The 23,538-nt window shown below is 43.2% G+C and overlaps 1 protein-coding gene across 1 annotated transcript in view; it reads right to left on the minus strand.

Moving 5' to 3' along the window:
- Positions 1 to 4,542: 4,542 nt before the first annotated feature.
- The window catches only part of ABCD2 (ATP binding cassette subfamily D member 2), a 44,214-nt gene continuing 25,218 nt past the window's right edge, over positions 4,543 to 23,538 (minus strand). Inside the window, exons 7-10 of the mRNA XM_071423887.1 lie at positions 18,738 to 18,883; positions 11,340 to 11,424; positions 10,504 to 10,629; positions 4,543 to 8,907 (exon numbers count right to left, since the gene is read on the minus strand). Of these exons, the coding sequence (XP_071279988.1) occupies positions 8,697 to 8,907; positions 10,504 to 10,629; positions 11,340 to 11,424; positions 18,738 to 18,883 (568 nt within the window). The 3' untranslated portion in view covers positions 4,543 to 8,696. The remainder of the gene's footprint in view (positions 8,908 to 10,503; positions 10,630 to 11,339; positions 11,425 to 18,737; positions 18,884 to 23,538) is intronic.

A 23,538-nucleotide genomic window follows, 5' to 3' on the forward strand; every position in this document is an offset into this window, starting at 1 on the left:
GTATTTGTGCTGAATCTGGTGCTCAGACAGCTGCAGCACCATCTGGTTGAGCTAAAGAAGCAAGACAGAAGATGAAGAACTCTCCCAGGTCTGGAGTATTCTTGAATGCTCATGGAGTGCATTTCTGGTGAAACTCTCAGCCTGAAAGCTCTCCATGGCACGCAGCAGAGTTCTTACCTGAGCCACTGTGGGTGAGGACTCACCTTCAAGGGCAACAAAGCAAATAGTTTCTGCTCACACATGCCTCATTCTTCAGGAGAGCGTGTAGCCGTGCCTCTTCTGCCTCTACCCACAAGGAATCAAAAAAGCCTTGAAAAGATTGTGACAGTCAGATAGGATTAAAGCACAAGCCCAGATAGATTGTAGCCAGCCTAAGACCTGTTTGGGCAGGTGGGTGCAGACAGCAGAGGTCTGCTGGCCGTGCTCTGGGCTGGAGGCAGCCCTGCACTGCATTTCATGCAGCCCAGCATGGTGTTCTGCCTGGCACTGGATAAGGCAGGGCAGCTCCTGAGGAAGGAGTGAGTGCCTCTCAGGGTGGGCAGTGCTGACTAAAATGTGCTTTCATGGGTGCTGGGGAAGGGCAGCTCTGGTCTGTCTGTACTTGCTCCCAACAAATGCAGGAAAAGAGCCGGAGAGACTCGTCCTTCATGGCTCCAGGTCTTCAGTGCTTTCCTCCCAAGCCCTCTGAGCAGCAGAGCTCAGCAGGGTGGCTGTGTTGTCCAGGAAAGCCCAGGCTGCTGCAGTCTCCTGATTCCAGCAGCACAGGAGTTCCCACTTTCCTGCTGGCCAGGAGGGACAGGTTTGGCACCACTCAACACAAGCCATAGATGCCATCAAACAGCACCCTGTGCCAAACAGGCACCTTCTGCTGGAGCACCCCAGCACCCATCAAAGTAAAACCTGTCCTGGCTTCATTAGAGTCTGAATTCTTCCAGCTTCTGCATCTCATTTATGTCCCTTGCAGCAGCATAAGCCTCTGAATTAGCAAAGTAAACACACAACTTGAAGCACAGCTTTGAACAAACTGAACCAAAACGCTTTGCACATGGCCTTACACTCACAGCAGACTAGGCAGGTGTTTAGTGATACAGCCTTGAGCTGTCCTAGGTAAGAACATGATTTGGGCCCATCTGGTTTGTCTCCAAGATGCCCTTGAGAACTCCAAACTCCCCTGGAAATTTGGACAGGCAAAATAGGAGTGAAAGTCAAGAGAGTGAGAAGATTTTTTAGGGAATAACCCTTTTTTGGAGGGACAGGGGTTGGAAAGTTTGGAGCCCATGCCAGTGCACTAAGCTCTGTTTTCCCAGAGGCACTCAAAGGGGCAGAAGAGTGCCTTGATGGCATCCCAGCTCACACCAGAACAGCTCCATCCTTGCCCAGTGTCAGAGCAGGGGAGAGGGTCTCAGGAAATTGACAGTACCACATCAGATCAATTACAGGAACATCCATCAGGCTCATTTTTTAGAAACAGATACTTTTTAATACCTTTAAAATTGGTGTTTGCCACTGGTTGGCTTTTTGGTTTGTTTTTTTTTTTTTTCCTAGTTGCTAATTAAATCCTCTGCCAGAGAGAAGCAGTTTTCAGCCCATGACTTGAAAGAGGAATTGAACCTCCCTTCAGAAGTCCCTGGAAAGAAGTCCTTACAAAGGAAGTGCAGTCATTCTCCCAGGCCAGATTACCTTGCCTCCACTTTCATCTTGGTGTGAAATACATTATTCACTCTTTTTTTCACCCGTAATATTTTAAGCCAGACTCTAATAAACAGAGTCCTCATCCTCTGATGCTCAGCAATGAGCCACATGGCACATACATAAGGGAACACTGGCAATTAGACAGGAGTTGAATTCTCTGTAACATGATTACAGTACAAAAATAGGCCAGCAAGAGACTGCAACAGCACCTCCTTGTATGCTCATTTTGCACTAGAAAGGATATGGCAATTTTCAGAATTTTGCTTCTGTGGCTGCCATTTCATACTGCTTATAAAGGGATTTTGGTTGAACAGCAGAGCTCAGACAAGGCATGCTGTTATTTAGGAACAGATTATATGTATGGGTTACCTAGAAATACTCCAAAGGACACTATAAAAGGCAATTGTGTGTTTCTGATGAAAACTGAGGGCTAGGATTAAAAGAGTGTTATTTGTTTTTCACAAGTATGAGCTGTGTAAGTTTGAAATCAACCTGGCTTTGCAGGTGCAAAGTGATGCTGGGAAGTGTTTGCTCAGTGCAGGAGTGCCCTGTTCCTGGGAGTGTACATCCAGCAGAACCCAGCTTTACCACTACCAGCTGCTGCACCCTAGCACCTTGCTTTAGTACCTTGCCAGCTGCTGCACTTTAGTTGTGCAGACATTACTCCTTGAGTCTTTTCCTCCAAGTGTTTGGATCTATAAAAAAGCAGATGTATTAGACAGGACCCACCTCACTCCCTCTCCTCTAGCACTTGCCATCAGAGGCAGTGCCCCGGATGTCTCAGTGCTGCATCCATCCCAGCAGGGACAGAAAATGGCACAAAAGGGTGGGAAGGAAGACTCAGTGCAACCCATATAATAGAGATCTCCAAACACACCAGCACAGCAAACACCTGATAACTGATAAAAAAAGTATCTCATAAACGTGATGTATTTATAGCACACTGTGGCTACAATTGAAGAGAACATTTTAACCGAGAACAAGAATATTGGAATTACTGAATGCATTTTTTTTAGTTGCTTTAAATATTAAATAGATTGAGTTTGCTTCAATATCATATTACTTAAGGTAAGAATAAATTCTAATTCCCAAAGACTCAAGTCTTTATGAAAAGCATTTGAATCTGATCTATTTGAAATTAAACTCTAAAATCCAACAAATATGAACTCTCTTTCAAAGACATTTCAATCTAAATTACTTTTATAACCTTTTTATTTATTATTTTTTATTACTTTTATGATTTTTTTTAATTACTTTTATGAATTTTTTTTTCATGCTAGAGTTGATCAATAAATGAGTGGGTTTGGATTTTTGTTTGTGTTATCCTAGAAATGCTTTGTCGGAGACATCTTTGTATATTTGATGACAACAAAAGAAAACTAATGTACTATTGCACAATTACTTTAATTCCAAGACAGGTTTCATTATTCTCTTTTTCTAACATCTGGCTCCTCCCATGGACTCTCCTGGACTGTTTTTTCCCCAGAGCTCATCCAAGCCTGGTGTTTACTGGGAGCCCAGCCGCAGGACCCAGCTGGCTCCTCAGCTCTGCATCAGCCACAATCTCTTTCTCCCTTTTTAAATTACCTGTTTAAAACCAGATTGTTCAGACACATCAGACTTGCACTGAGTCAGTGCAGTATTTTTGAAAAGTCAATGTTATGCTCTCAGAGATGGTATCACATTAGGTTAAAGATACTAATTTAAAAAATACAAAGCAGGTGCAGCAGAATGTGCTATAATCAGAAATAATACAGAGACCAGTGTTAAGAAGTTCTTCCAGATATTCCCCACCTAATAGAAAATTTCACCTGTGGGAAGTCTTTGAACACCTTTGCTCTGAGTATTTCCTGAGTCCTTTTAGCTCCCATGATGCAAGTCTTACTGTTCCCTCTTTTCTGGGGATACCTAACCCTTGGGCAGAGGCTCAGGACTTTGACACTTCACATCAAACCCATGGCACCAGTGCTCCTGATCAGAAAGCAGGAATGCTCTCCAAGGAGTGGACACCAAAGCATTTCTTATTAAAAAAGGTGAAACTGAAGGGCAGCCTCAGCTTTCAGCTCACCTTCTTCACTACCATAGTTTGATGCATCACCCCCAGCCTGGTCCTACAGCCTGGTCCTGCCCAGAGACCCCCAGAAATGAATTTCTCATTGCTCATGTCCTGGACTTCACTCTCTGCCAGTGCTCTCCCTCTGAGTGGCTGCAAGGGAGGCACAGGGGACTGGACTCCAGCCATCCTTGAGAATCTGATTCTCAAGTGACCACCATTTCCACTGCATAATCCAGGTCCTGTACCACACAGTACCTCACCACCCCCTGCCACACAGCTGGAAAGGGGCTGGACACAAACCAGCTCTGGTCAAGGCTGCTAAGAAGCAACCACCGCCCTCACACTCCCTAAGGAAAAACCCACTCTCTGCTAGGCCATTGTGAGCTCTTGCTTGCTGATTATTTGTGGCTGATGCTCTGTGCCTAACTGTGCCTTACAAAAACCCTAACAACAACCTTTGGGAGCGATGCTGCTGCTGATGCTGCACTGCTGACACGGTCCTCTGGCTTGCTGCTTGGTGTAAAAGCCCCAGCAAGGGGTGGCAGCTCTTGTCACCTTCCTGTCATCAATGAGGCTCACACCGAAGTGGGTGGCACAAAAAAGGAGAAACCTCACAGCAGCCTTTGATGCCAGCCTGACCTAGGAATGAAATACTTGTTTTAACTTGAAAATGCACAGCATCCACCCCAGCTTTCCTGCTCCATCACAGAAACAAGGGTTGGGAAAGGACTCCCAGAGCACATGCAGGCAGGTCCTGACTGCTTTATGAATGACTCATCAGGAACACTGTAAACTGAAAGTAAATGCAACATGTTTTATTTCAGATTGGAATAAATTACAACTGTAAAGCATATTTTATTGCTTTATAAATTGTCTGCTCTTAAAAGGCATTAATATCAAACATAAACAAAACAAAGACACATTTGATTAACAGTTCAGTTCTCCTAAGCTTCATGAACAGCTCAGTAGGGGGATTTCTTTATATGATTGGCTCAGAAATTTGACTTTGACATGCATTATCACCATTCATAAGTTTGAGTGGACTGTAGATGTGTTCATTTGCTTTAAGATATTATTTTCTCTAAAATATCCCATTTAATACCCAGTCCTTCATTCCCTACTCAAATACAAATGCCACTGCTTTTGAAAAATTCCTTTAAACGTATGCGGGGTTTTCTGTCCCTGCAGAAGGAGGACTTCCAAGTCCAAACCAGGAATGAGTCTGACCCCAAAACTAAGTAAAAAACCAAAGTCCTCCCAGGTTAAAATAGTGAAATCCCACGCACAAAAGTCGTGTCCTTTCATTCTGAACATTCTTGCAAAAACACTCTGCATTATCTGAACACACTGAAGTGAAGAACTCATATTTTTGTTGTACAGATGCTACCTGCCTGAAGCAGGTATGAATTCTGCCCATCACCTATGCAGACTTCTAGGTGCAAACAGCCCCAGGCAATCCAGTGTGCCCTGAGCCCAGGGGAGTGAGGGGGTGCTCACAGGGCTGGGTGTGCTCAGTACTGGGCAGAATCCAGCCTTGAATGCACAGACACCGTGACAGGGTCTGGCTAGCTCCAGATAGGTATGACAGGCAGAAAGGAGGCCAAAAAGTCACATCCTCAGCCTCCTGGGGAGCCACAGCTCCTCAACACCAAAAAGGGAATGAACATTCATAAGTAGCTCTCATTGCACCACAAGAAAGCTTCCACCAAGGTATCCTGTTCCACTCTGACCCTCTTGCATGGCCAGGGCCAGGTGCTCCCCATGCCCTGGCTCCAGAAAAGTTCTCCATGAGCCATTCCTGAGCAGGGAGCATGCACCTCTGCTATGGCCCAAAGCAGCACAAAATGAGCTGGACTATGCCCTGTAAAACTCTCCAGAAACAGAAATGGAGACTCCAATCTCAACTAGCCCTTGGAACAACACAGAAAGTTTGCAGAAAATACCTGCAGGGCAGCTCCTCTTCCTGCCACAAAACTAACTTGAAATATAACGAGGCCCTAGTAGAGAAATTCCTTCTAAAACCAGCTAGGTATCACTCAGGAAGCTCCTGTTTAGAGAAGTGTTTCTTCTCAGAGCGGCCTCTAATGTTCTTGCCATGCCTACAGGAACATAAATAGCTGAGTGAGATGCTGGAGTAGTTTACACCATACAGCTCAAAGGGAATGGTTGTCTATTACCAAGAAATAAATGTTGAACTTCAAAGAAAATACTACTAGATTGATCCAGGTCTGATTTCAGTTTTCATCAAAATTTCATAACATTAAAATTCATAACGTCAAAATTTCAGTAACATATATAAATTTTGTATGTTTTATGCATAATCTCATTAAAAAAAAACAGTAAACAAACTTTCTTCTACTAAGCATGGTTTCCTCAGAAGAGATTTGTTTTGTGCCATGAGGGATATCCAGCTTTGATCTCTGTAAGGCATACAGCAGATTTCAGGTGCTGCCTTTAATGGCTCCCAGCAAGTCAAACACAGGGGCAGAGCTTTGGTGGGATATGTGGAGCTGTGCCAAACTGGGCCAGTTCTTCAGCATCTTTCAGTATCCCACTCATTCAGGGAGTGGGTAACCCTGGTTTAGTTCCCAGCCACATGTTAAAGTGCTTAATGGAGAGGTGGGGTACAGCAATGCCCCTTCCTCCACCTCAGGTCCTGGCTTGGGAAAGGCTTGTGGAAAGTGGCTTTGGGGCTGCCTTGTGCTAGCAGGATGCTCTGCAGCTGGGACAAGGGGATGTGCATGGTGTGCCCTGATTCATCTCATCTTAGAGAAACATCAATCAGAAACCTGCAAGCTTTTACACTCATCAGTCATCTCGGTTATGCTCACTGAGAACAGATTCTTGGCTGACTTCTTTTTTTCCTTAGCAGTTATGAATTTTGCTTTGAAGATGAGAAAGGGGAAAGCTCACCTTCAGGGAGAGGGACAAGCACAGACATTTGCAAATTAAAATGCATACACTTGTCAGGCACCCCACCAGTGACCTCCATCTGTGCTTTACGACACAACATCTTATTATCTTGAACCTTAATTTTTCAGCCCTTTCAAAGGTTCCTATGAGCATTCTTTTCTATATCAATGAGATGTCTCAGGGGGCTCTACAGAAAAAAAACTAATGAAAGGAACCAACTGTTGTCACCAGGGTAAATGACAGGGTTACATTCAAGCTACAGACACTGGAGGGAGCAGACTTGCTCCATTTTCTGGTGCAAATGCCACACCAAGCAGTGAGCTGAGCACACTGAGAAGGAATATGGGCTAATGGTTAGTGCACTGGACTGGGATTTGGCAGATGGAGGCAATTCACCTTCCTCTTTTTCCTGATGCAATCAGAAAAAAAGAAACAGGTTATATTAACGTTAAGGTGCTCAAACATTTCCAGCTCAGCAAATGCCCCTAAAATATTTCTCCTCTCCAAACAGCTCTTAGCAGTTTATGCACTGCCTCTCTCAGACTACGAACAACAGACAGAAATCTTCCAAGGAATCACACATTTCTACGGAAAAAAAACAAACAACAAACTTCAGGATTGCTACATCTCAGCTAAGGCTCATTTGCCCATCTGCAAAGCTTCTTTGCCCTCCTGATCTTCACTCCTGAGCTGCCCCTTTGCCATGCACTTTGCACTCAGAGAGAACAGGACCTCCTAAATACATTCACATCTTTATTTCTAATTTTCCAGCTTTTGCATTCAGCAAGGCACTCAGGCCAGCACTGTCTCAGGGTCTCAGGCAGTTCTGTTAAAGCACCTTCTGACTGACTGGGGACCTGAACTGAAAAGCTGATGGGACAATCAGTGAGTGCATCTGAAAGCAAGGCTGTTAACCAGTGCATTTGCTCACAGGGAGGGCAATGTTCAGTCACTCCACCAAAATATGGCAGGTGTATTCATTAGTGGTTACCAAATGCTCTAACTTTTCACAGACCTTTTTAAGTGCTGAGCATTTCATTTGGCAGGATAGCCATGCCTGAGAATTCAGCATATTGTTAGAAACTGCCATTTCCTTCTCGTACAGTGCTTCCCACCACAAAGTGTCTCATGGAACAAACAGTGTCTATACTGTGATTATGCCAATGGAAGAACTGGGTCAGACATAGATGCCAGCTGGATTGGACCCATAGAGAAGATGAATGATTTAGTCAAGCCAAAACTAAGTCACTTGATGCCAGGCCCTGTGCTCCATCCACACCACCAGAGGTTACTGAGTGAGGGACATAAATAATCCCCTGAAGGAATTGATGTATCATGAAGGGCAAAGAGCCTCTGAAGCTATGTGTAATGGCATAAAGCACAAGTATATTACATGTTTAGCTCTGTCCCTGCTTCTCTGTCACGAGGGCAGTGGCTTGCTCAGACAGTTGTCTTCTGGTCAGCCTATTACATTATTTCCTATGGAAATGCAGGTAAAGGCATGTATACTATTCAGCAGTAGAACAGAAATCTTGTTTTACATGGGCTGAGAGAATGTTTCTTATACCCAAATGAGATTTTTGCATGCATCTGCATGCTCACCCAGGTACTGCCCCTGCTGTGCTCCATGCCTGAGTGTCATGCCCGGCTGCTCTGCGTAGCAGGCACGTCATACGCACACAGTGACTGGTACAAGAGCACATTCTGCAGGCCAAGGCTCAGGCCAAAATTCACCTATAAAACCTAAGAGTGTTGGTCGTTTCTTGCAGTGAATTGGGCTTTCACTAGGAATTAACATAAGCTTTAATGACTAATCTCATACTCTGTGCACTTGCTTATTTTCTTTTCACAGTTCAACCACTTACCTCCCTAATACTAAAACACTGAAGTCTTACATAGCGTTCAGAGCATTATTTTCTGCTGGCTGTGTTTTGCTATGCTCTAAGCCTCTGTCACAATGCATGCAAGGATAATGGCTGAATTTGTAATGCTTTTAACTAAAAAAATACTTTTAAAAACATAAACCATAAATTATTTATTCTTCTTTGTCCATTGTTTTAAGCACTGAATCTTCTCCCAGGATTTTACACAGTTCATTGAGTCTCTGCTGCATTTTAGGAATTCCTGCAAGCTGGGATTCCAGTCTCTGTTTTTCCTCACTCAGTGACAAACGGATAGCGGTGTCCAGCTGCTCGAAACGCCAGCCACCTTGTCCATCAAACTGCAGCAAGTGAGTGTGGTACTTCCTGCAGCAGAAATTGAAACATTAGTAATGGCTCAGGGAACAGATGCTTCCTTCTTGCATGCAAATTTGGATGTATGTGTCTCTTTTCAAAGGTGCCTCTAAGGAATTTGAGCTGTCCAGCTCTGGATCACTGGGTAAGACTTTTTTTTTCAATGACTCATGATCCCAGGACACTCTTTCATAAGGGATTTGGGTATATCAAGCCTGTCACCAGGACTGCCCCAGGCCAATAGTGAAATTCAGCGGGTGCCAGCTGGAAGCAGCAACACTGGTGTGAGCTCCCAGCAGGGGCAATCATTGCCTCTGCAGCCCAGGCTCTGAGCCCCTCACCTGCAGGGATGCTGGCAGGAGTGGGCAGCAGGGCCGTGGAAGGCCCACTCATCACCTGCTGTCCCTCTTACTGCCTCCTTCTTAGAAACATTGTGGCTACAGTTGCCTTCACTACAACTTTATCAGATGCCTTTTTCCCCAGGAGCAACAACAGCAGCATCAGACAAGGTTCATTTCTCCCTCAGGGATTCTAGTCCCAGTTTTTTTTTATTTACCTCCCTTTCTGATAGATGTCTGACCTCCTTAGCAGCAAATACAGTGAGGCAGGCATGATACACCTGATCCTACTGATAAAACTCAAATTGTTCAAATTACACCTTAGTTTGTTCCCCTGTGTCTTGTAAGGTTGGCTAAAGGTAACTTTATTCCTAAAACATGGTTTAGTTTGCAAGGGGCCAAAATAAAAAAGTCTGTATAGGAGTAACAGATCTTTCAGTGAGTATCAGGGTGTGTGCATTGAAAATATTCAAAGGTGTACATGTGGAGTTTGTCAGGACCTGACAAAACATTTTTCAGGAGGTGCCAGAGGAAGGGCACAGAGTTCCCTCAGAGCTGCCGGTATGACTGTGTAATTTATCACTATAAATTATAGGAGGTAAAATGCATCATAAAACACTGACTGTAAATCTCATCCAGGGAATGTGAGAGTTTTAATACACTCAATGGCTTATGACAAGGGACTGAAAAAAGACTCATCTCCAGACTAATATTCACCACTTTTTTGCATATTATCCTTTGTGATATCAAATACTTAACCCATCCTTCTATTTTTCCACCACCAAATTCCCAAAAAATCAAGAAGCCAAACGCTGCAGATAGAGGACAAAATTAATTAGTCAGGCATAGTATTCCTATGGAAGAATGAAGAATAGTTTAACCACCTGCCATGTTTCCCATCTTCTCCCTGCACTGGTAAACTCCCCCAGGACACCTCATATATCTAGTCACCTTTACAGAATAATCTGGTGATACCTGCTGTGGCTGTGGCATAGCCTAATTAATTACCTCTTAGACATCTGCATATTAGTAACTGAAACACATTAGAAAAATAAGAAAATAAGAGGCATGAATAAATACCTTTCAGAGAATGAAAAAAATCCATGTTAAATTAATTTACATCACTACTGTTGTAGACAACTTAACTTATCTTAGAATCTGTAGTAGATATTGACTAAACAACTGCCCCAGTACAAAGAATAAAAACCAATCCACTGCTTGTCAAGAGAGCTGAAAGCAAGGACCATGATAAAGCCCTGAATGTACTTACCAAAGAGAAGGTCTGTGTGTTATGGAAAGCAGGGATATCCCAGCAGCTTTTGCAGCTTGGAATATCTTTCCTTCAACATCAATGCTTACAGCACTCGTACATTCATCCAGCAATGCATATTTTGGCCTTTTAAAAGTAGATAAAGAATATTATTCTTCTAGGTTTTGGACAGTACTCCCATGTACAAGGTTTAATTGAAAGAACAACAGGAAGTAGAGAGCTATTTTTGCCAGACAGCTGTCTCTTATTTACAGCTGGAAGCTGGCTAGAAACAACATGAAGTTTCCATGCATTATTCAGGTGAAAAGACAACTTCCAGGAAAAATGGGGTTTATTTCCTGTCCCATTTGAGTACACAGTGATCTAACTTCTGTGTCCTAGTCTGACCTAGTATTATTTTGTACTTATCAAGTCATGCAGTAGCTAAAGCCAACTTGAAGCTTCCTATCCACTGCTATGTAAGGACTGGGCTGCCTTTATGTGGTTGCAGTCCCCAAAATCAAAAAAGGTTAAGGAGCTTGGCCTTCAAACTCCAAGAGCTTCTTGCAACAGTCCATCACACTTTGGGAACATTTGTAGGAGGGAAGATGCTTGTGCCTTACAGAAGGAAATATCTGAAAAAGGTAATGCTATGATGCCAAAAGCAAAGCTTAAGAAGCATTATCCAAACCAAAGACAGAGCTTGAATGAATAAACAAGATTTAAGCAGGTCCTATGCTAGACAATGCTGCATATTGCATGCAGATTATAGTCTACCACTGCTCAAACTGTAACAGGATCTGCAAAGCTCCTTCTCATTTTCAAATGCTTCTTAAGGAATGAACCATAACACTTACTTGTGGTAAAACATCCGGGCCATGCCCATCCTTTGTTTTTCTCCTCCTGATAAGACATCTTTCCAATCCATGATAGCATCCCAGCCTTTAAAAAAAATGCAAACAAAATGAGTCAGGACAATATAAGTTTATGAAAGAAATGCAGCTTCAATTGCAGCACTTCTGCAATCTGTAACCAGAATCATAAAGAGCATTTCAACTGCAGAAGAGACAGCTCAGGCTACTGAATCACATAATCTGAAATACCTCAATGCCTATCCACTGGCAATCAACTGGAAAAATGTCCCTTATATCATGACAAATTTGAAAGTGGAATTTAGACTTTTTGGTCATATAGATATTTTCAAAAAACTTTACTTACCACCTCTTTGAAAAAAACTCTTTGACTTGTATATAACTAGTAATTTTATTCTGTCATACTCGTTTCATGGAACAATTCTCTGTTTTTTCTTGAAAGGTATGAGTGGAAATTTAAAAGCAAAGTAAAACAAATAAAGTGTAAAAAATAAAGAGCAGTGTCAGACTGCACTCACTACTGTAGGCAAAGAAAACTGTGAGCAAACCCAACAGAAACACAACTGCAGACACAGGGATGTATCCATGAGCACAGACAGGCAGGAAAAGTGCAATCAGGCAGGAGAATCTTCTACAAAAATTTCCTAGTACCTTGTATTTAAAAATAACCCACCACTGCTATAACATGGGGTATCCTTATTTAATATTCTGCATGGTCTCTAACTGATTTATTTCTTTATCACTTTCAGGTACATGCAACGGAAGCATGAAGCATTTTAACTGTGATCTTACAGCAGACTACTGTTCTGTGAGTACTTGGGCATGATTAATTCCTCCTACAGAAAAAAAAAACTTACTGAAAACTTACTGAAAATAAGTTTTCATTCAAACAATTCAGATGGATAGAGTAGCAAAAAAAAACTTACTGAAAATAAGTTTTCATTCAAACAATCCAGATGGATAGAGTAGCAAAATAGATGAGTTTTCAAAAAGAACAGTGTGGATGTAGCAAAAAAATCTGATAAGACATTTTTCTCAACAGATCATCTATTCATGAGGCAAGCAGCTGAAGCGGGGCTGAGAGGAAGAGAACATTTCTTCAGATCAGCCCCAGAAATACTGTAACTAAAAAGTTAATAACACAGTCAAACCCCCCTTTCTGCCACTGCCAAACTTAAAATAAATATTTGCCAGAAAAGACAAAATAGGGTAAAGCAAGGGGAGTGGGCTGTGTTATTTCTGATACCTGAACAAATATGAGACAATGGGGCTTGTGAAGGTGCAGGAGGCTTGGTACTGCTCTGCCTGTGCTTGGTGCTATACCAGGGCTTGGCAGGACTGAACAAAACATCAGTGAAACATCTGAGGGGGGGCTGTGTGACCAAAACCAGTAACTGATAATGACAGAGACTACATTTCAAGATTTTGCTCTTGAAATTAGAATATATAATGTAACGATTTTTATAGAAATATTTATAAAGTTAGATTCAAAAACAGGCATATGCAAGAAATACATCACCTTTAGTGATCCTATAATTTTCCCCCGTTTTCCTTCCATTCTTGTTTAAGGATGCCAGTGGGTACCCTCCCAGGAGCACATAAAGTGCTTTCTCAGCAGGCTCCCAGCAAAGCTGGAACTGTGTAGTGATTAACTGAATCACCATTTGTATGCTCTCTGGTAAAGGGAACAGATACACACAGGCTGCTATTGCTGAGCAGTCCCAGTGCTGGGACCTCACAGAGAGCTGGAGTGCTCTTCCACCAACACCCTGAGCTTCCAAAAAGCACTGCAAAACACCTGGAGCACTCTCTTTTGGCAAAGGGTTCTGGCAAGGGATGGGAATGGTTCTTCACAAAAGCCATAGAAACAACTATGCTTCTAAAGACAACGTTCAAGGTGCTGCTTATGTTCTGTTATTTTTAAGCTGAGAATACAGACAAGCTTCAGGACCTGGATCTGAGCTGGGGTGTGGGTGGGTGTGCATGTGTGCACATGTGCCTGGGGGAGCAGTGCCTGTGCTCATACAGTTTCTTCCTGATCAGCTGGTTTATAAAGGCTTATTAAAAGACAAAAAAGAGAATGAAGTTCAAAAAGAAGCATCCTCTTGTCAGCAGAATAATTCTATTATTTACTCTAAAGGTGTAAGATTTAACCTTCATTTACCAGGATACAATGGTCATCTCTGTGGTTACTTCGACTTACATTCTAACTGAGTATGACATGTGCATCTTGTCTCCTCCTGCCTGGCACCCTCCCTGAACTCTCCTATTTTCCACATGGAATGCCTCAAACAACAGATAAGGAAGTGTGCAATTTTATATTATCCCTTTAAAAAACTCTTTTCTAATGTCTAAATAATTTCATCTGAACACTTAAGCAGAGTAACTCACGCTAAACTGAGGCCCCCCTGTCTGTGAACAATAGTGCACCTACTTGTCTCCTGTTTCTTCCTGCTGACATGGCACAGGTCAGTGAAGGTACTTAAGTATTCTGGAAATAACAGCCAAGTCAGTGGCTTAGGTCACCCATAACTACATCCACTTCAGAAATGAAGAAATGAAATGGCTCGCCCATGAAAGCAGCACAAACCTCTCAGTAAGTGCAAGCACAATCCTGGCTTTCAGAGTCCAAATTCCTAGCCCACCTTCTGGTTATGGCTTTTGCAGCCAGTAAGACAAAGAGCATGTTAAATGTGCTGGGGCACAGTAACAGCAACAGAAATACATACAGCTGCCTGCAAAAACTAGTGATAGCCTCAGGATAGCAGCATTTCATTTTCTTGCATGGCTTCTTTTATAATTCCTTTAATCTCAGTTTTCTGAAGGAAAATGCAAGCTGTATCTGGCAAAACCCAAATGGGTTACTTCTGGGATCCACAGTTCTCTGCATCCTTCATCCTTGTGAATCCTTGCATTTTCATGCAAGAGTGAGCATTCAGCTGCCATGAAAAGATAAGCTTACAAGTTCCTTTTTCAGATCTACATTCCAAAGCACCTTATCAGACATGGACTGAAGGACAGAAGAAAGGCTAACACAGCAGATCACAGCCAGAGAGTCCACCCCTGCTGAGCTTTTGGGCTGGAAGCCTTTTCACTGTGTATGTAAAGAGAGCCCAGTGCTGTGCAGGATATATATGCAAGGCCAACCCGGAGCTGAGCAAGGAACAAAGAGACCATGGATTCCATGAGCCCCAGCTCAGTAGGACACTGCAGGGATTTGTGTCTCTGGATTTCAGAGCCACTGGAAAAGCTGGCAGAGCTCTCCAGAGTTCCTGCTGGTACCAGTAACAAAAGCAAATCCAGGGCTAAAGAGATCAGGTGAAATAATCTCAGAGAGAGGAAATGGGCTTGTCCATCTGTTTATCCACGGCCTAGCACAAAAGCTCCATGGACAACACCCAAAGATATGACAAATGCACAAAATAATGAGGAATAATTATAATCTGGGGTGCTGAGAAACCATAAACAGGTTGAACTTGCTCAGTAATGTCATCAGCCCCAACCGGACAGGCCCAGTCACGCATGCACGGCACAGCTCACGGCCTCATGGCTCCTCTGCTGTGACAGGCTGTCAGCAGCCCAGGGCTGCCTCTCCACTGACACTTGTTAAATATTCACAGATTTTCAAAGCAGGTCAGAAGAACTACTTTATGTGTAGGTACTGCATATTTGCATGCCTGCATGCTTTTAGCCCCCATTTCTGGACATGCTTTTTCACCACACACGCTGAATACAACTTTCATTTTGTATGAAATTATGGCTCCAGAGCTATTATTGTAGAGCTAACAACTTTACAGGTGTTGATGGGGGCACCTTACAGATAATAAAAAGGTAACTAACAAAACAGCATTCAAATGACCAGGTGGTGAGAAAAACATTAGTGTGGAAAGGGAGGTCTGCCTCCAGCAGCAAGGGGGGTACTGCCAACAGCCACTGCACTGGGTTCTTCAAGGGCTTGGGCTCAGGAGCATCCAGAACAGCGGTGCTGGGGAGGGGGATTGTTGTTTTGGTGCATTTGGTGTATTCTGTTGATGCCAACTAAAAAATGTTTCATGAGGGTAACACAGAAGCTAAATGCCAAATTGGGCTATTTTACTTCCTTCTAACTGGGTGTCCCAGATTGCAAGGCAAGATGTATTCCATTTGTATGGCAGTTGTCTTCTGTTAAGTGGGCAGTTCTCCTTATCTCTTCCACAACCAATCCTCCCTCCAGGTAGACATTTGCTGATAACAGGCTACTGAATGTCACTGCATGACTGATAAGAACTACAGCATACCATTGTGAGATGTTCCACCTAGAGGTAGGAGCCAAGCATTCCTACCTGGATATAATCTCAAGGTTCTGGAACACCAGCACAGCTTCTCCACTGGATTTTCAGAGGAACACTGCAGGGATTTGTGTCTCTGGATTTGTGTCAGCTGCCTCTTCCACTGGATCTTCAGAGGAAGACTCCACCCTTTCTACAGGATCCCTGCTCCAGCAGAACCACACCTGACACTCCAGGAGGACTGCAGCCACAATTCCAACTGGACTGCTACCAACACCCTGACCCACAGGGTGTCAGGTTGTGTTCTGACTCTGTCAGTGTTGTTTTGGCTTACTGCATGGGTTATTTTATCTTTTTATTTTCTTCCCTAATAAATAACTGTTATTCTTGCTCCCATATTTTTTGCCTGAAATCCCCTTAATTAAAAATTTATAGCAATTTGGAGGGAGGGGGTTTACAGTTTCCATTTCGGGGGAGGCTCCTGCCTTCCTTAGCAGACACCTGTCTTTTGAAACCAAGACACTGGGTCAAACCTTAATGCTAGAAAAAGAGAGGAATTTCTGTCATTGGCAGAAACAGAAACATCATCAGACACAATACTTGGAATGCACTGATCCTTGTACTGTTGCAATGTGGAAGTAATTCAGCTAAAAACAGTAACATCATGCCAGAACAAATAATTTGAGTCAAACTTCTCCATCTCTGGCTTCACCTGGCTTTTTCATAACTGCCCACAAGGAGCAAAACACAAAACTGCAAAATACCAGATTATACACACATGACATTTGTGATCAGTTAAAGCACAAGAGGTTTATATGAGATTTTTCATTATTTCAGAAAGAAAAATGTTCCATTTTTAATAAAAATATTTTTAGTTTAAAAATATTATTTTAAACAAAAGAGTAAAATAAAAATTGGAGTGAAAAATATTAGTCTATGTATAAACAAAAACTTTTAACTGCTCACTTTCAGCAAGTATTTCTGTCTTGCTGGTTCAAAGAGAACCCAGAACATGAGTCTTTATCCCAGATCAGGGCAGCTTTAAAAAATATCTAAGCATATGAAATCCATGTAAGGTGTCAAATCATATGTCACAGATTTCCTCTCTGCTCCTACCTTGGCACTTGTCTCCTGTAAATGCCCAAGAAGAAAAGGGAACAGGTAAGTATATTATGGACCTGAAAACTTCCTGCTATGTGCTAATCTCTCTCCCTGTTTTCCAGCTTTGCCCACTTCTGTCGCTTTAGATCACAAAGCACCTAAGACACGTTTTCTCCCAGTATTTGTTTGTGCAAACTTCTGCACAGTGTGCCCTTATCCTGAGCTTCAGTACAGCACCAGTGAACATTAACAGTGTCCTCAAGCCTTTGCTAATAGATTGTGTGCTGTGCATGTGCAGTCAGACAGGCAGAAGAGCAAGAACAGGGTCAGCAATAAATACTTTCACTGGCACAGAGAGCAGACAAGGCTGATCCAACCTGGGCTTTCAGTGACTGTAGCCATCTTGGACATGGGGCACAGTGACTGCCCCATCAGCAGTTACACACTCCAGCTGCAGGGTCAGAAACCACAACCATGTGCACTCACAGACTGCTGGGGGGTGGCTTTGGCTGCCGAGGGTCACATGTTGTGCAGTCCAACCACAAGTACCAGCACACAGTGAATGCACACATTCCACAGTGACTTCTTACCACTGACAATTTAACTGCTCCTCCTTCTCCAGCTGCCCATCCAACATTCCTGCTTGTTCTTCTGCAATCTGAGCATCTCAGTGAAATAAGTGACTCAGGAATACTAACAGGAATAGTTGTAGTGTTAGTGTAGGAAGGAGAGGCCTTCTCTGCAATTGTTCCAGTCACTGAGCTTAGCTCTGCCTACTTTTTCTTGTGTTACAAGATCAGATTTGAATAATAACATGAATCAGAATAATGGCAGATTCTTATTTTCAATTGCAACAGTCATTATTACATTCTTAACAAAGAAGCATTAACCCATGGTGGAGAAGTATCTTTAGGTATAAAATTGCTGTTGTAAGTGGGATCACTGCTTCCCACTCTAAAATGTGCAGAAAAGACTGAAGTATCTACACATACTTTAGAAAAAAAAAACAGCTTCTGCCTCTTTACAGAACAACAGGCTGCCACCCAGGAATGGGAATTTAGACACTGTCTTGAGATTCCCAGTGATTGAAGCACTACTCTGTGTTGTCAGAACAATCCTGAGACTCACCAAGCACACACAAGGCAAAGTACCTGATCAAAACCAGCACTGACAGCTGGCAGAGAAAGGCAGGGTACATTCAGCACACCCCTTTAAAGGGATCTGAAGATCCTTTTTCTTCTCTCTAAATGTTACCAACTTTGTCCTATGTCTGTTTGAAAAGCATAATGATGGGGAGGAAATTGAAATTAAAGATTAGTGTCTGATAGGAACAAAAGGATAAAAATTATTGCTGTGCTTGGGGGAAAAAAAGCCTTGAAATGCTACAGTTCCTTAGATACAAAAGAAGCCTTTAGCATCTTGACATTTATAGTGCCAGTATATCTATACACACTGTCCCAACGCTGAGAACAAACAACGCTGAGAACACATGGCAACTGAAACAGCAAGCAGTAGATGGCAACATTCTACTGCCAGCCCTGCCAGCCAGTGTTACTTGGTTATTTTTAATTTGCTCACTCTGGTGGGGTGGTCTCAGACACCCCTTTTCAAGGCACATAGTTCTGCTGATCCCACAAATTAGGGAGGTGAAAGCAGATCTGAATCTCTCATTCACATGCTTTCAAGATGATGTAGTCAGTGACATTACAATGTTTTAAGGCAGTTTTTATGAAAATCAAGGAAGGTAAGTGATCCCACAGTACCAGGAAAAGACTGGCCCTCACAAGATAGTGAGGATCTTCAGCTTGGGCATGGATTTACTGGGAAGGGGAGGAGCACTCAGCTCTTCTCCCTCAGTTAGCCTCAGGAACAACAACCCTGTGTCTGTGTAGCTCCCACAACCACAAAGGTCTGAACCCAGTTTTGCCAGTTCAGTTAGTAAAGGTCAGTCACACTAAGACACACATGCAAGGAATGGAATTTGTCAAGTTTTTAACAAAAATATGCAATTTACCTCCTTCTCTTTGAACTATGTGGTACAGATGAACCATATGCAGAATAGACTCCAGATCTTGATCTTGGTAGCCTTTCTCATGCATGTCTTCCACCGAGTCTGGATAGATGACTTGATCCCGTAGTGTTCCAATGGACATGTAGGGCCTGAGGAACAACACAGGGAAACTGGTAATCTGAGGATGGCTTCAGGTGAACACATCTTGCTGATGCTCTCTGAACAAGGTATAAGGCTTTAAACACTATGCTGCTAAAACTGGATTTATCCACTGGGTGAATGGTGGGTGAACATTTTTCTAAACTTACCTTAGGGACAATGTATTGTTTCCATAACAATTGATTACACAACAAAGGTAACAACAAGGGTAGTGTTAGCATGGAAACAATGATAGATTAGGCAGAATAAATATCCACTTCAGAACCCATTCTGAATGCTTTCACTTGGAATCAGCAAAGCTATCCTGTATTCAAGGTTTGGGACTCTTAAGAGATTAGAAATTGATTTAAACGCACATGTTAAAATCAAGTTGTAACAAAAACATTGTAGCTCAAACTGGTAAAGATTTCCATGGTGCAGCAGGAGACACACAAGTCAGACAACAGAGCACTGAAAACATTGTCTGCACTGAAACCCTTCTTTCTCTATTATTCTGGAGTGCAGAATTTGAATTGGGCATAACTTAGCTAGATCTAGAAGCCAGTGTACCACCTCTGAATTGCAAAGTAGCACACATTAAAGGGGCTGGTCACCTTAAACCTCCCAGCACCAGCCTCCCTTTGCCAAGTAAGAGGCTGTGCTGTATGTGAAGCAGCTTCTTAATCACCATATTTCCAGACCAGGTAATACCATCTGTCTTACTCAAACAAGCTGTCTCCAATTTGAAGCCAGAGTTCCCAACCATGGTTGGGGAATGGCTATGGCCAATTGCCACAATGTCATGAGCTGTACCAGCCTCTGGTACAGCCCAGGACCCCAAAATCCTCCTAGTCTCAAAAGAAGAAAACTGAAAGAACAATTTCACAGCTCTCTAAATGATAGCAGGCCATTCAGGGTAAGACAGCAAAGGCCACCTAAGACACATCTTGACCATTTCCTTTGCTGGTCTAAGGACTTCTTGTGAAGGACAAATATTCATCCTGTCTCACAGACACTGCTGATAGCTCTTGGAAACTGGAAACACCACAGGAACAGTCTGTGGGATTTGGAGTTTGAAAGGGAAAGTCAGAGCCAAAGAACAGTCAGGCTCCAGACTCTGTCCTGCTTTCTGTGCCAAGTGTTCCACAACTCCCTCTGGGCTCATCTGCTAAAACAATACTAGTCTTATTAAAGCTGTAGTGCCAGGGGGTGATGATAGAGAGGAGCAGTCAAAACTGGGCCAGCAACGAGGAGGCTTCCAGGCAGCTTGCTCTTGCCACCAAGAAATGCTTCCAACAACTTCACAGTGTGTTAAAAAGCAGTCAGCTTTCTTCCCTAAAAAGCTCTGGCCCCACGTGGTGGGAAGGTCTCAGCCATGCTGAGGCTTTGCCTGGCAGAGATGTGTAACACCTCAGCAGATTTCTTCCCTTCCCTTGGAGGTGTCTGCAGAAGGGTGGATCTATCCATTGTTAATCTGAGAGTCTCTAAAATACACTACAGAGTAATGTGAAGGAACTCACAGTGCAACAAATGAAGGATTAGAGAACTAAAGCTGCCATATAAACTAAAATTCACATGCAAGCTGGCATCAGCTGCATTGGTTGAGTGCTGCAAACATCCAGGGTGAACTGTCTGTACCCGCCTGTGGTTAAACTACTTTTACCACCAACTGGGTGAGGATGGGAAGGGCAGGGGATCTGAACTCTTTGCAAATATTTGGTCAGCTCTATGTTGTGGCAAGCACCCAGATGGAGCAAAACCAGAACCACAAGTCAAATACAAGCACTGCTTGCTCCTCTTTGCTCATTGTTCTACTCTCTGCTTATTGTGGCAATAGCACTGGTCTGGGCCGCTGCATGAACACTAGCACCAAGTGCAGTGAACCACTTACATTAATTGTGATATTGCAAAATCTCAACTCTAAACATTAAGTAACTTCATGAAGTAATGAGCTGTTACATATTCACAATGCTCTCCATCTAAAATCCCAAAGGGCTTGACTTCTTGCATGTGTGGAAATCACTTCACTTGCTCCAGACTGCTGCCACCTCTGGGACAGAAGAGCAACTCCACCTAGGCTTAGAAAGGTTTAAATCAGTGGGTAAAGCTGTGTAATTTAGGTGAAGCTGCAGGTAAGGGCAAGGAGGACAGAGTTACCTATCATATAATTGCCTGGGGTTTAATACCTCACTCTTGCAAAGTATGACCCTGTAATGACCAGGAGCTCTGAGATTTAACCTATGGCAAAACAGGGAAAGTGATGCTCAAACACACTGTGCCAGGACCTGGGTGCCATGCCCTGTGACAGGACCCTGGGTGCCATGCCCTGTGACAGGACTCTGGGTGCCATGCACTGTGACAGGACCCTGGGTGCCATGCCCTGTGACAGGACCTGGGTGCCATGCACTGTGACAGGACCCTGGGTGCCATGCCCTGTGACAGGACCTGGGTGCCATGCCCTGTGACAGGACTTGGGTGCCATGCCCTGTGACAGGACCCTGGGTGCCATGCCCTGTGACAGGACCTGGGTGCCATGCCCTGTGACAGGACTTGGGTGCCATGCCCTGTGACAGGACCTGGGTGCCATGCCCTGTGACAGGACCCTGGGTGCCATGCCCTGTGACAGAACTCTGGGTGCCATGCACTGTGACAGGACCTGGGTGCCATGCACTGTGACAGGACCCTGGGTGCCATGCCCTGTGACAGGACCTGGGTGCCATGCCCTGTGACAGGACTTGGGTGCCATGCCCTGTGACAGGACCCTGGGTGCCATGCCCTGTGACAGGACCCTGGGTGCCATGCCCTGTGACAGGACCTGGGTGCCATGCCCTGTGACAGAACTCTGGGTGCCATGCACTGTGACAGGACCCTGGGTGCCATGCCCTGTGACAGGACCTGGGTGCCATGCCCTGTGACAGGACCTGGGTGCCATGCCCTGTGACAGGACCTGGGTGCCATGCACTGTGACAGGACCCTGGGTGCCATGCCCTGTGACAGGACTCTGGGTGCCATGCACTGTGACAGGACACTGGGTGCCATGCTGTTCACTGGGTGACCAGCACTGCTTCCTGGCACAGCTGCATTTTCCTTCTGGCCTCACAGCTAAACACACAGGTACTACCAAGCATGCCTCTCCCCACCTAGTTTGTAAAAATTACAGAAAAGCCCAGCTTGCAGTGGAGTAACAAACCCCATCAATTACTAACTAGCAGAAAATAAAAATGGCTTACAAGGAAACTACTGTTAAGAGACAGGAATCATGTGTCCAAAGACAGAGTTACTGGAAAGAACCTAATTATATACTACAGCAGTCAGAGTCCTCAACTGGAAGGAGGAAGACTTTAGTTCCAGTCTTTTTTTTTTCTCTAATGCTCTCTAAGATAAAATCCAGTAACAATCCTAACCCTTCAGTAGCATTGTAAAAACATTTAAAGGAGGTTCTAATCTTATTTAGGTGCTTGCTCTCAGGAGAGATTCATGGGTTTAACATTTAGCTCTCCATTTGCCACCTAAGCTGCAGGAAGTGGCCAAGGTCAGACATATATTTATACATAGAGATTCCTATAGGTTAACTCTAGGTGGCTCCCTTTACCTACTACAGAGATATTATGGACCATTTTCCAAAAGCTCAAACATCTGGGGGATCCCCCCATATTTGAATTTTCTATCATCTTGCTTGCCAACATCATAATTTTACGAGCTGCTATACTTTGTCTGGAATTACCTCAGCAAAACTCCAGTTATTGCAATGCTCTTGGTTTAGATTAATAGTAAAAATTCCAGTTTTCACCAACAGCAAACCTTGATCAAGAGTGATCAACAAGAAACAAAAGCCTCTACTAATTAAAATAACTGAATTCTTGACTCTTCAATGACATTAATAAAATAAACAGAAAAAAATGATGGCACCACCACTACAAATTTGAGAAAATAAAAGGTCTTGAATGAACATGAATTAAGTTCTTTTTGAGTAGTGTTGTATCCACTGCTCTTGAATAGAAGGTGCTATCATCAAAGAGTTAAAAAATAATAAATAATACTTATCAAAATTTCAAAACCACAACAGGCTGTTTGTTTATTAAACTGTGTCTAGTTCAAGGGATTTTAGGGCCAGCTAAAGTTTCAGTAACTGTTCTAAATACATAAATAATTTATCTGTCTTTAAACTACCCTACCCTGAACTTTGCTCTCCCCTCATACAGAACTGGCCACAAACATCCTCTAAATATTTCAGATAGATCAGTTACCTATCGGAAAACCCTACCAGAGCTAAAGACCATAATGCCAAGGAATATAGCTAACAGGAAATGAAATGCACAGTATGAAAGGCTGAATTCTCAATGCATATAATTAGAATCTGATATCAAAGGCTGAAAAAAAAATCACATTAATCACTCTGTGGCTTTTTTTTTTTTTTTGCAACAAAGCTGTGCACATTTCTACAAGAAAACAATCTAGGAGCAAAGTGCTATTCATATTCAGATATCATCTCATCTCATGATTTTTTACTATTACCTAGAAAATAGACAGAATATTACTAGAACTGGTCAGATGGCAAAAAATGTTTAAGGTGAGCAATTCACAGAATTATTCAGTTCAGTCTGTATATTGTGATAGGCAGAGAACACACAAAACATACATATAATTAAAATCAAACCATGAACAA

This window comes from Agelaius tricolor, unplaced genomic scaffold (genome assembly GCF_023055355.1).
Source record: "Agelaius tricolor isolate 1412-34295 unplaced genomic scaffold, bAgeTri1.0.p SCAF_3, whole genome shotgun sequence".
Lineage (NCBI taxonomy): Eukaryota > Metazoa > Chordata > Aves > Passeriformes > Icteridae > Agelaius > Agelaius tricolor.